The sequence below is a fragment of the Protomyctophum parallelum genome (genome assembly GCF_964188405.1).
Source record: "Protomyctophum parallelum genome assembly, chromosome: 14".
Classification (NCBI taxonomy): domain Eukaryota; kingdom Metazoa; phylum Chordata; class Actinopteri; order Myctophiformes; family Myctophidae; genus Protomyctophum; species Protomyctophum parallelum.
The window spans coordinates 12633314-12646837 of NC_139709.1; the positions used below are offsets into that span (position 1 = coordinate 12633314).

The window sequence follows — 13524 nt, forward strand, 5'->3', positions numbered from 1 at the left end:
AGGCCTCGGCTGGCGGCTGTGGAGGCGGCGCCGATGCGGAAGGAGTGGCCGGAAAAGTTTTCCGCGGGGTAGCCTGAGATGGTGAGGATTTGGCGGAGGTGGAGGAGGAACCAGCCACGGGTAGCGACGGTTCCGTGTTCGTCGATGAAGAGGGGGTCCGGGGGGAGAGCGTGCTGGGATTGTCTGAGGCGGACGTGGTTGGCCAGGGATTCGAAAGGACTGGTGGGAGAGTTGAGGCGGAAGAAGTAGATGGGGATTGGGCGATGCTGGGAGGTCTTTCTTCGTTTCAGGGTGAAGACCAGTGTGTCGTGGTCGTGGGAAGTTATGTCGGAGAGGCAGGGGTGGATTGCGGGGTCGAAGTTCCGGTTGGCGGCTGTGAACTCCGAGCAGCGGAGGAAGCCGTAGAAGGCGAGGAGGAACATGGATTCGAGGGTGGAGTTGAGGGTTTGGTTGGCGTAGCCGGATCTGATGGTATGGATGCAGGAGGCCAGGATTTCTATGGTGAGGGGGAGGCGCCGAGGGGGGAGTCGTGGTTCGCCGCGCTGTAGGCCTTAGAGTTGGAGAAGGATTTGGGGGTGCTGAGTGAAGGGATGGGGTGAACCGGTTAGGAGTTTGGTGAAGAAACTGATCCCGCAGAGGTAGACTCGGATTGTGGAGGAACGGGTGGAGAGGGCAGAGGCGCTGTGGCTGATGTAGGCGGAGAGGGAGAGGAGATCGAGGGAAGGGAAGGGTAGGTTGTGGCGGAGATGGAAGGACTGGAAGTTGATCCAGTCTGCTATGCTCAGCAGGACGGATTGCTGGGACTGGAGGATGAGGTGGTGGAGAGGATGCTCTAGGGGAAGGTGATGTCGGAAAATGGAGGGACTGGGACCGGAAGGGGATCGGAGTGTGGTGCCAAGGTCTTGAATTTCTGAAAGAGAAAGCGGGAATGGGAGTCAGCGATGACGTTGTGGTGGCCGGGGACGTGGGCAGCGCGGAGGAGAAACTGGTGGGTGACAGAGAGCCAGGTTAGGCGGCACAGGAGGGACATGACGGGGAGAGAGGAGCAGCGGCCTTTATTGATGATTTGTACGACGGCCTGGTTGTCGGTGTGGATGAGGACACTCTTGCTGGTCCACTCTGTGCCCCACAGGGCTGCGGCGACGACTATAGGGTATAGTTCGTAGAGGGTAGAGGACTGGGTATGGTCAGGGTCGAGGAGGTGGAGTTCGCCAGGCCAGGGGGAGGAGAACCACCTTCCGGCGTAGTAGCCGCCGAAGCCTACTGAGGTAAGCCTACTGAGGCATCTGTGTATAATTGGAGGTCTTCGGGGGAGGAGACAAAGTCATTATAAAAGAAGGTGATGCCGTTCCAGTTGGAGATGCCGTTCCAGTTGGAGAGGAGGAGGTGCCAGAGGCGCAGCTCCATTTGGCAGGGGGAGTCGAGGGTGACTTGGTGGTGAAGGGAAGGGACTGAGGTGGAGAGGTGGAGGAGGCAAATAATCTGTAATTATAGAGACATTTTTGCAATGTAAATACAACGACTTAATGACACTAAAACGACTTTCTGATGGAATAAAAACATTCTTTAACATTCCAACTGTGTTAATGTGGCTAAAAACTATTTTGGTCTATAGTAAGATTTCATTAGTGCCGACTTGTGGTTGAAAATACTGGCACTGGTCACATATGGCATAGACGTGTTCTATAAAGTATAAATATCGGATCGGGAGAAATCGGTATCGGCAGATGCTCAAAATCAAATGATCGGAATCGAATCGGGAGCAAAAGGACATCCCTAATTTGCACACATTTTCACAATAAAAAATAAAAAAATAACGAGCTTGCAGATCTGCTATTTTTCAACAGCTAAAGTTTAAAATAATGGTGAAAGTGGTTCAAAGCTATGAGGTTAACCCATTTAGACCTGATTCTCCAAAATGTCTTCTAAATCCTGACAGTTTTCTGAAAAACCCCATGTTTCTATGTAAGTGGTTCTCAAACTATTATCATGTCAAGGAGGGGACGCCCCCAAGAAGCAATGATTTGAGTTAAAAACTCTGAAGGAATATATATTCAAAAATTTGTGCCACATTTTCACGATTAAAAAAAATAGCAGACCTACAAGCTCATAGCGCGGCACTCAGTGCTATTTTTCAATAGTTAAAGTATAACATAATGCTTTAACCCATTTTAGGAGGGAAGTGGGATACCCTTTTGGTGTTTTAAGCGTTATGTTATACTGTAGCTATTGAAAAATAGCAGATCTACAAGATCATAGTGTGCCACCGAGTGGCGCGCTACAAGCTTGTAGGTCTGCTATTTTTTTTTAAATCATCAAAATCTTTGAATATTCTTTCAGAGCGAACTCAAATATTTGCTTCTGGGGGGGGGGGGGGGGGGGGGTCCCTGGAAGTTGGAACAACATATTTTCAGGTGGGGGTCGGCGGCCAATTACAGATATTTTTGGGGGTCCTTGACATGAAAATGTTTGAGAACTACTGACATAGAAGCTTTTTCAGAAAACTGTCAGGATGTAGAAGACATTTTTAGAATCTGATCTCAGGTCAAAATGGGTTAAAACACCAAAAGGGGTTCCCTTCCCGCCCATAAGGGGTTAAAGGATGACGTGCAATACACGTCACGCGACAAAGTCGAAGCTGGGACAGCTATTTCTACATTCCAATGACAATCAAGGTCCTACACTGAGGAAAAAAGCCTTTGACCGAAAGATCTATGAGTTTATTTTTATGTTTTATCCCTAGCTGCAAAAAAAGAGAAAACTAACGGAATAAGAAGTAGAAAAGGGACACCCAGTGGAGCGCGAATCTCCAGCCAGGAGGCATACTGTATGCTCCAGTTATAGTGCTGCAGTGAACATTTCTAACCTATAGCCACGGAAGAGTAGCGTGGCATTTGATGACCAGCACATCACCACCCACTAGATTCCCTGCTTCCTCGTCTTTCTCCACACAGACATTATATAACCCATTCTGACCTGAGATCAGATTCATAAGAGGTTTCCACTGGACACACACTTGTCTGACGAACCCATTCTGACCTGAGATCAGATTCTAAAAAATGTCAGTCGTTCTTCGATTTTTCAAAAATAGCAGACCTACAAGCTTGTAGCGCGCCACTCGGTGGCGCGCTACGAGCTTGTAGATCTGCTATTTTTCAATAGCTAAAGCATAACATGATGCTAACACCAAAATGGGTTCCCGTTCAGAATGGGTTTATATGAACGTCATATAAAAGCATATAAGTATGCCGACGTCTCTGACGTTCTGCCCTTATAGCAGAAAATGAGTTAAAGGTATATTCAGTGATTTCACTGAATTCAAAATTTTATTTTTTATTTTGTTGTGATAATCCTCCCTACTATAGAGTGTGCTGACCATATAAGGAGTTCCTCCCTGTCCCCAGTTAACCCCTGAGCAGTGGCGGCCGGTGACATTTGTCCTAGGGAGGGCGCTATAACAAAATCAAGAAAACATGCACTAGGTATCATAGATTAAATATCTACTGAGGGAGCCTGTCTAAGGTTTATTAAATATATCTACTAAGGGAGCCTGTCTAAGGTTTATTAAATATATCTACTAAGGGAGCCTGTCTAAGGTTTATTAAATATATCTACTAAGGGAGCCTGTCTAAGGTTTATTAAATATATCAAAATGTAACAAAAGGTTCATATAGGGTTAAAGAAACAAACCTGAGACAGAACGACCAGTGACATAAAAAAGTGCAATGGCTCAAAGCCACATGACCTTGCTACAGTGGCTTTAACATTAGCAAAAAAATAAACAAAAAGTCCTTATAAAAGAACCCTCAAAGCCATGACTCTGCCATTATTTTTTACTTTTTGTTATTTTGTACATACATTTGTGATGATTACATCAGGTTTGTCTGGACCCAGCTCTTTAATTCTTATTTTTTCTCTCAAATGGTGTTTTCTGCAGTGATTTCACAGAGTTTTATTTTTCCTCTTATTGTTCCATTATGCAAGTGAATTAAACTATTATTATCTTGACTTTACCTGGCTCCATTCATCTGTCTCATCCCTCGTTTTTCTAGCGTATGTTGTTGTGGCTGTGTGTTAAACCCATGTCACACTGTGCTGTAATGTTTATGCTGCCCCCAACTGCTTAGTGGTGTGAATAACATGTCATGGATCGCACATTTTTCGCGACCAAGTGGCTGCCTATAGTTTGTATTGAAGACATGTGGACCGCAATGCATTACTCTTCAATGCAGAAAGACAAGGGCTACAGATGAACGCGCACCAACATGTGACACTCAGTAACCAATCAGGAACGTTACACAACGTAAACAACATTTCACATTTAATGGAGGCATAATACTAACGTGGCAGCATAATACAACTTTTAATCACTGCCTTTGGTTAGTGCCTACTTATATTATATAATATTTACGTTTCTGGATTGCTAATTTTAAATAAATTACAGGCTGTAGATTTCGTTTCTCAGTCATTCTTATTCACGTTTTATTCAGGGGGTGGGCATGGTGGTGCGGCGCACCAGCGCCCCCTATGGACGCACCGCCACTGCCCCTGAGGGTCAAAAATAAAAAAACCTTAGGTTTGGTTTTTGGCTATAGGTGGCAAAGCCTTCATCCAATCAGGATAGAGAAGGGCCTTCCACCAATCACCAATCCCGTCCTCTCTAGCCCATTTTGGGGGCGGGAACCCATTTTGGTGTTAGCACTATATTATGCTTTAGCTATTGAAAAATAGCAGATCTACAAGCTCATAGCAGCTAGTAGGTCTGCTATTTTTGAAAAATCGAAGAACGACTGACGTAGAAGACATTTTTAGAATCTGATCTCGGGTCAGAATGGAAAACTGTCAGGATGTAGAAGACATTTTTAGAATCTGATCTCGGGTCAGAATGGAAAACTGTCAGGATGTAGAAGACATTTTTTTGAAATCTGATCTCAGGTCAGAATGGGCTGGCTCACCTCCCTCTTTGTCCGTCGGGTCTCCGGGGCTCTCCGGCGCCCCCTGCTGGTTGCTTGTGGCCGTCGCAGGGCGGGGAGAGGACCCCCCCCCGCCCCTCCCAGCAGCGGGACGACTCCTCCTTCTCCTCGCTGTGGCTGCGCTCCGACGACGACAGGCTCTGATTGGACGGCGTGGAGCTGGAGAGCTGCTCTGTGCTGCTGTACACCTAGATGGACATAATGTGTATATGTGCATGAGTAATGCTAATGCTAATGCTAATGCTACTGCTAATGATAATAATAATAAAAATAATGCACGCATCCGCCTGGGTGACAGCAGACTGCTGGGCGAGCGCTGGCGCTTTGGAATGGGGGGGGGGGGGGGGTCAGATCAACATATCCGCCTGGTAGCTCTGGTCCATAGCCCTAATGCCTTTGCTGCCGTTGCATTAAGGCTCTGGTCCATAGCCCTAATGCCCTTTGCTGCCGTTGCATTAAGGCTCTGGTCCATAGCCCTAATGCCCTTTGCTGCCGTTGCATTAAGGCTCTGGTCCATAGCCCTAATGCCCTTTGCTGCCGTTGCATTAAGGCTCTGGTCCATAGCCCTAATGCCCTTTGCTGCCGTTGCATTAAGGCTCTGGTCCATAGCCCTAATGCCCTTTGCTGCCGTTGCATTAAGGCTCTGGTCCATAGCCCTAATGCCCTTTGCTGCCGTTGCATTAAGGCTCTGGTCCATAGCCCTAATGCCCTTTGCTGCCGTTGCATTAAGGCTCTGGTCCATAGCCCTAATGCCCTTTGCTGCCGTTGCATTAAGGCTCTGGTCCATAGCCCTAATGCCCTTTGCTGCGTTGCATTAAGGCTCTGGTCCATAGCCCTAATGCCCTTTGCTGCCGTTGCATTAAGGCTCTGGTCCATAGCCCTAATGCCCTTTGCTGCCGTTGCATTAAGGCTCTGGTCCATAGCCCTAATGCCCTTTGCTGCCGTTGCATTAAGGCTCTGGTCCATAGCCCCCATGTATAATATGCACTTTTTGGCCAGAAAGGGATTGTTTTTCCACCGGAAAATGAATACTTCTTTTTGTTACTCCACTGCGCCCTCTACCGATATTGCCAAGAGAGAAATATCATAGACATATCATTTTCCCCTTCTGGCCAAAAAGTACATTTTATACGTGTGTGGGGGGGGGGGGGGGGGGGGGGGGGGCTCAAGAATGCGTCCCACTAAGGAAAGTAGGATTTTCTTAGTTTCCTTAGTGCTTTATAATGAAGCATTAGACCTATATGGACCAGAGCTTGTAGATCAGCTATATTTCCGGGGTACAACCCAGCACTCTTTAACCCATTCTGAATGGGAACCCATTTTGGTATTAGCATTATGTTATGCTTTAGCTATTGAAAAACAGCAGATCTACAAGCTCATAGTGCGCCACCGAGTGGCGCGCTACGAGCTTGTAGGTCTGCTATTTTTGAAAAATCGAACAACGACTGACATTTTTAGAATCTGATCTCAGGTCAGAATGGATTAATCAGACCAGTGTGTGTCCAAGTGGAAACCTCGTATGAATCTGATCTCAGGTCAGAATGGGTTAAGCTAGTGGAGATGCAGGTGTGTGTGTAACGACATGGATTTCTAAACAAAATGTGTTCAACGCAAAAATACTGTGTTCAAGTTCAGGAGACCGCTAATAATAAACGCTGCATCCATGGTCTGGAGAGGGCCGTTGCTTTACAGACGGGTCAAAGGGGGCTTTGGTGTCTATGTGTGCACGTCCCTGGGCGGTAGCTGGAGGACGCGGGGGGGGGCGGTGTGCACTAGGTACACTAGGCACAGTAAGTACAGTAGGTACAGTAGGTACCTTGCTGAAGCGATGGGCGACGGAGGAGAACTGCCGCAGCTCCAGGGACGACTCGTCGTCGTTGGTCTCGTCGTCGTCGTCGTCGGAGTCCAGGTGGCTGTAGCGCTCCGAACGGGCTGCGAGACGCACACACGCACACACGCACACACACACACACACACACACACACACACACACACACACACACACACACACACACAGTCGTCATGTTAACCCATTCTGACCTGAGATCAGATTCATACGAGGTTTCCACTGGACACACACTGGTCTGATTAACCCATTCTGACCTGAGATCAGATTCTAAAAATGTACGCATGCACGCACACAAATATGTCATTTTTGTATGCGTTGCTTTCAGCCACCTGAGAGAAAGAGTGCGTGCGTGATTGTGTGCGAGCGTGCACGTACAGTGCACACACGGTGCTGGCAGAGCCGCTATTTGTTAACCCCTTTTGGTGTTTTAAACATTACGTTCTAATTTAGCTATTGAAAAATAGCAGACCTACAAACTCATAGCGCGCCACTTACGAGCTTGTAGGTCTGCTATTTCCTTTTATCGTGAAAATGTGGTGCAAATCTTTGAATATATATTCTTTCACAGCAAACGTTTTTTCTGCTGGTCCCTGGAACAACATATTTTCAGATGGGGGGGGGGGGGGGGGGGGGGGGTCGGTGGCCAATTACATATCATTTTTGGGGTCCTTGACATAAAATATTGAGCACCGCTGATACGGGAACATGAGGTATTTTCAGAAAACTGTCAGGATTTAGAAGATTCTTTTATTTATTTCAACGTCGTCAGGCCTAAATGGGTTCATGTAAAGCTGTTGTGTACAGTGGCGTGCACAGACATTTAGAGGGGCAGGTGCTCAAGTGAAAAAAAAGGGCAGCACATTTTGGGGCGGGAAGCCATTTTGGTGCTTTAGCTATTGAAAAATAGCAGATCTACAAGCTCATAGCGCGCCACCGAGTGGCGCGCTACGAGCTTGTAGGTCTGCTATTTTTTTATTATCGAAGAACCACTGACATAGAAACATAGCTTTAGATTGTGGGGGGCCTAAATAATATAGTAGAAGTGTTTTTTATCAAGATTTGATCAATGTCACCGCATGGTCCACACACTACAAATTAAGAAAAAAAAGAAAACGTTTTATTTTTTATTTTATTTTTTAAGAGCAAAATTGCCAAAAGGGCACTAGGGGGTGCTCTAGCACCCACTAGGGGGTGCTCTAGCACCCCCTAGTGGGACGCCACTGTGCACGCCACTGGTTGTGAGGGCCACCCACTGTCAAAGTAGCTGGTGTCGTCCTCCGTCTCCAGCTGCGGTATGAACTCGGCCTTCTGCCGCAGCAGCCCCGTCCAGTCCAGCCCCAGGAAGAACATGTGCATCTTCACCTCGCTGGTCCCCCCTGGGGGATGGGAAGAAGACACATTATACAACAGGTCGTTTCGAGGAAGCAATCTGATTGGTTAGAAAGAAACAAGCCTTCAAACAAGCACCACTTCCATGCCTAATCGAAACAAAGAATTCAGCTGCTCTGTTTTTTTCCCCAGAGCGCTATAGCAAACTGGGTGGCTTATAGGCTAGCTATAGTTTCTTGGGACATTTGTGGTCGTAGTGGCGACGTCTGTCATTAAAATAATGTGTTTTTTCAGGGATTTTCTTAGTTTTAAGGGTAACTGTTGTATAATTGCAATATTACACTTGAGGGTGTGGTTTAAGGTGATTACTGCCACTTCAGTGATGCTTGCGGAACTCGACTACGTCTCGTTCCTGACCTGCATCACTGTCGTGGCAATACCCCTTCTCGTGTAATATCGCTTAACCCATTCTGACCTGAGATCAGATTCATACGAGGTTTCCACTGGACACACACTGGTCTGATTATAACCCATTCTGACCTGAGATCAGATTCATACGAGGTTTCCACTGGACACACACTGGTCTGATTAACCCATTCTGACCTGAGATCAGATTCATACGAGGTTTCCACTGGACACACACTGGTCTGATTAAAGGTGTAGGGAAACGGAAATGGTGATCAGTTTATTTTGAAGTTTCAGACGGTTTCAACATGAAACACCGGTCTGAAGTTTCTGAACCAATCACAACGGCTCACAACGCACATTGTGAGCTTGTAGGTTGGCTATTTTCAGCATGCCATTACGACGGCATCAAAACACATTTTTAGTCGACTAAATCACCTGTAGATTCAGTCGACTAAAATCTTATGACATTTAGTCCACTAAAATTAGACTATCACTAAAACATTTCGGGTGACTAAAATGTGACTAAAAAAACTAAATGAAAACGTTTCAAGAGACTAAGGGCTGTATTTTGTACCTATTTTGTACATAAGTACCAGGTCTTATTACCTAACTTAACTCCAGGTCTTTAGTTTACTCAAGTTAGGGAATAAGACCTGGTACTTAAGACACGCAATATACCAGCCCTATGACTAAAAGTAAAATAGAAATGTGCTGGTGAGGAGGGGGTATAACCGACCTGTCCCCAGCCTCTCCAGAGGGCTCTGTCTCAGCAGTCTGGTGATGAGGTCCTGGGCGTCAGCTGGCAGCGCGTCCTCCCCTTCCGGCCAGATGATCTCATCTAAACGGAACCAAAAAGAAAAGAAAGAAAGAAAGAAAGCCGTCATCAATCAGGTTTGGATTTATGAGCGGGAAATGTTGTACAGACCGGAGGGTTCCATAATGTTATGTTACAGTATGTAATCCATAATGTTATGTTACAGTATGTAATCCATAATGTTATGTTACAGTATGTAATCCATAATGTTATGTTACAGTATATAATCCATAATGTTATGTTACAGTATGTAATCCATAATGTTATGTTACAGTATATAATCCATAATGTTATGTTACAGTATATAATCCATAATGTTATGTTACAGTATATAATCCATAATGTTATGTTACAGTATGTAATCCATAATGTTATGTTACAGTATGTAATCCATAATGTTATGTTACAGTATGTAATCCATAATGTTATGTTACAGTATATAATCCATAATGTTATGTTACAGTATGTAATCCATAATGTTATGTTACAGTATATAATCCATAATGTTATGTTACAGTATATAATCCATAATGTTATGTTACAGTATGTAATCCATAATGTTATGTTACAGTATATAATCCATAATGTTATGTTACAGTATATAATCCATAATGTTATGTTACAGTATATAATCCATAATGTTATGTTACAGTATGTAATCCATAATGTTATGTTACAGTATATAATCCATAATGTTATGTTACAGTATATAATCCATAATGTTATGTTACAGTATATAATCCATAATGTTATGTTACAGTATGTAATCCATAATGTTATGTTACAGTATATAATCCATAATGTTATGTTACAGTATATAATCCATAATGTTATGTTACAGTATGTCCTCCTCGTGTCTTGTGGTGTTTTTTTTTTGTGAATTTAGTGCGTCGTTCTCGTCCGCTTTTCTTTTTTCTCCACGCGGTGGAAACCAAAAGGAGGATGACAAGCCTCTCTGTTCACCCATTCTGACCTGAGATCAGATTCATACGAGGTTTCCACTGGACACACACTGGTCTGATTAACCCATTCTGACCTGAGATCAGATTCTAAAAATGTCAGTCTACAAGCTCGTAGCGTGCCACTCGGTGGCGCGCTATGAGCTTGTAGATCTGCTATTTTTCAATAGCTAAAGCATAATGTGATGCTAACACCAAAATGGGTTCCCGTTCAGAATGGGTTAAAAAATTTGCGCCACAATTTCAAAAAATTATTTTTCCTAATAGCTAAAAGTATAACGTTCTTCTGTGACGTGGTCGCCCCCTACAGTCAGCACGTGGCAGTGACCTTGGCAGCCTACATTGTGAAGGCAACCCCATTTAAAAAAAAAATCTATAAAACCCCAAACCGCACTAACGGGGTCGCTCATGCAACTCCGCATCATTGGTGCGGTTTGGGCCATTGAATTGAACCAGTTGAAGCACTTGGGTCGACTTGGGTCGACGTGCGACAGGACAAATCACACCCCTGGGACGAACGCTAAAACTTTGGTGTTTTAAGCATTATGTTATGCTTTAGCTGTTGAAAAATAGCAGGTCTATAAGCTCGTAGCGCGGCACCGAGTGGCGCGCTACGAGCTTGCAGGTCTGCTATTTTTTGGAAAATCATGAGAATGTGGCGCAAATCTTTGAATATAAATTCTTTCAGAGCGAACATTTTTAACTGATATCTTTGCTTCTGGCGGGGGGGGGGGGGTCCCTGGAACTACATATTTTCAGATGCGGCCAAATACAGATCATTCTGGGGGTCCTTGATGTGAAAAGGCACCACTGACATAGAAACATAGGGTTTTCGGGAAACTCTCAGGATTTAGAAGACATTCTTTTAGACTCGTCCTCTGGTCTAAATGGGTTATAAGCCTATGAAACTATTAGCGTTTTCATGCCTAAAGCGTAGGAGGGAGAGATCCACTTGTTTAGGCCCAGCTTATACGCGAGCCATCAGTAACAATATCATTAACACAGCAACGGGGTGACGGATGGCTCCCTTCTGTGTTGGTGCACATTGGTTTTAATCATTTATCTTTGGCTTGGCTTTTTAGGGCGTGGCAGGCAGGCAGTGTTGGCGTCGGGGCGTCTAGAAGAAGGTCTGAGTGTCTTTCACCGATCGGTGCCAGACATCGCGTGCACGCTGCCAGCAAATGATGCATCTACCCTTGACGACCTTGCAGGATTATGCAAAGGCTAAAATGTCATCTACAATTACAATTTAGGCATTGAGCAGACGCTCCTAATCCAGAGCGACTTACATTAAGCAAGAACAAAGAAAAGCATGGCAATACATCGCATACATACACAAAGTAGTTATCATGAATCATACGTAAGCTAAGAACGTTAACAAGTAGTGGAAGATTTAAGACACATTTGACTTAAGTCATGATGCAGAGAAACCCTTTGGTATGGAAGTACCTTAGGGTCATAATAAAAGATTTATCCAAAGAGACAAGCTGCATCACCCTTCATTTATATGACAATATACATGTTTTTAAAAATGGCCGCCGACAATAACCCACTATTACACCACCATACCCCATATCTTTGCTTCTGTTAGAGCTATAACAATAATTTTGGTGTCAAAGTGTATATTTTTAGGGTCAAGGAATCCAATTAAATAGGTTTCAAGACTAAAAAACCCAATAGTTTTCTCATTACCATGACAACGGGGGTAAAATATGCAAATTTCATTCCTTTTTTCCTTCAAAAATAGCAGACCTACAAGCTCGTAGCGCGCCACTCGGTGGCGCGCTATGAGCTTGTAGATCTGCTATTTTTCAATAGCTAAAGCATGACACCAAAATGAGTGCCCGGTCAGAATGGGTTAACAGACAACTGTCAGGATTTAGAAGACATTTTGTAAGAACCCGTCCTCGGCTCTTAAACGGTGCTGCTAATGCAACCAACGAAATCCGATCTCTCTCACCGTTGACCACCTGACCGAACAGTTGCTCCGGCGTGTCTCCGAAGAACGGAACGCATCCCACCAGGAACTCGTAGAGGATGATGCCCATGGCCCACCAGTCCACCGGCTTCCCGTAGCCCTGCCTCAGGATGACCTCTGGCGCGATGTACTCCGGGGTCCCACACACCTAGATATACAGGGAGGAGGACATGGAAGAATGACCTCTGGTGGAGATGTACTCCGGGGTCCCACACACCTAGATACAGGAAAGAATAATAATAGGAATAATGGTCGTCACAGGCCGGGCCTTTGGGGCTTTTTCTGTCCCCCGGGAAACATTTGCACATACATAACTTACGTACTTGAAATGTGTCCTCTGCATTCATTCATGACGTCCTAACTATTAGGAGCAGTGACGCACCGTTCGATGCCACGTTCGATAATTCTCGTATATAGAGCTTAAAAACCCTGTCTGTGCCAAGACGAGAATTCTCTGTCTTTGTATGAACCCATTTTGGGCGGGAACCCCTTTTGGTGTTAGCATTACGCTATGCTTTAGCCAGCCTCTCTACCCCATTCAGCAAAGGCCGCCCTAATGGAAACGCATGGTCTAAATGGAGCACTAAGTGGAAGTGAAGCTGTCAGACGGTCAGATAAAATGAGACTGGGACGGAAAGATACATTGAGTAAAGATAACAGAGGGGAGGGGAGGGGAGGGGAGGGGAGGGGAGGGGAGAGGAGAGGAGAGGAGAGGAGAGGAGAGGAGAGGAGAGGAGAGGAGAGGAGAGGAGAGGAGAGGAGAGGAGAGGAGAGGAGAGGAGAGGAGAGGAGAGGAGAGGAGAGGAGAGGAGAGGAGAGGAGAGGAGAGGAGAGGAGAGGAGAGGAGCTAACCTGTTTGTCAATGAACTCCCTGGTATCTTTCTCAATATGTCCTTCATACAAGTTGGTGGTCATATTCATCAGACCAATCTTTGACAGGCCGAAGTCAGTCAACTTGATGTGCCCCAAGGAAGTGATTAACAAACTAAAAAGAAGAAGAGAAAAACACACAAACATTAGGAAAAACAACCATAAACACATTGGAAAGGGGGGAAAAAAGTCTCAATACAATAAGCTTCTCCCTGAAACTGGATAGCAAAAAATTGCAATTATGCTCTCTGAAAACTTTGTTTTTTATTTATGTTTTGGTATTCAGACAGCCAGCGATGAGTAAAACACTAATGTAAAAATGTAGTCTCTGTGACACATCTAGA

The 13524-nt window shown here is 45.0% G+C and overlaps 1 protein-coding gene across 5 annotated transcripts in view; it reads right to left on the reverse strand.

The window, feature by feature from the left end:
• Positions 1-13524, reverse strand: part of mast3a (microtubule associated serine/threonine kinase 3a) — an 85831-nt gene that overhangs the window by 18743 nt on the left and 53564 nt on the right. For all 5 annotated transcript variants that reach the window (XM_083782540.1, XM_083782542.1, XM_083782541.1 and 2 more), the window contains 6 exons: positions 13163-13295; positions 12293-12458; positions 9296-9397; positions 8076-8198; positions 6790-6905; positions 4956-5161 (listed from right to left, as the gene is read on the reverse strand). In XM_083782540.1, coding sequence (XP_083638666.1) covers positions 4956-5161; positions 6790-6905; positions 8076-8198; positions 9296-9397; positions 12293-12458; positions 13163-13295 — 846 coding nt within the window. The remainder of the gene's footprint in view (positions 1-4955; positions 5162-6789; positions 6906-8075; positions 8199-9295; positions 9398-12292; positions 12459-13162; positions 13296-13524) is intronic.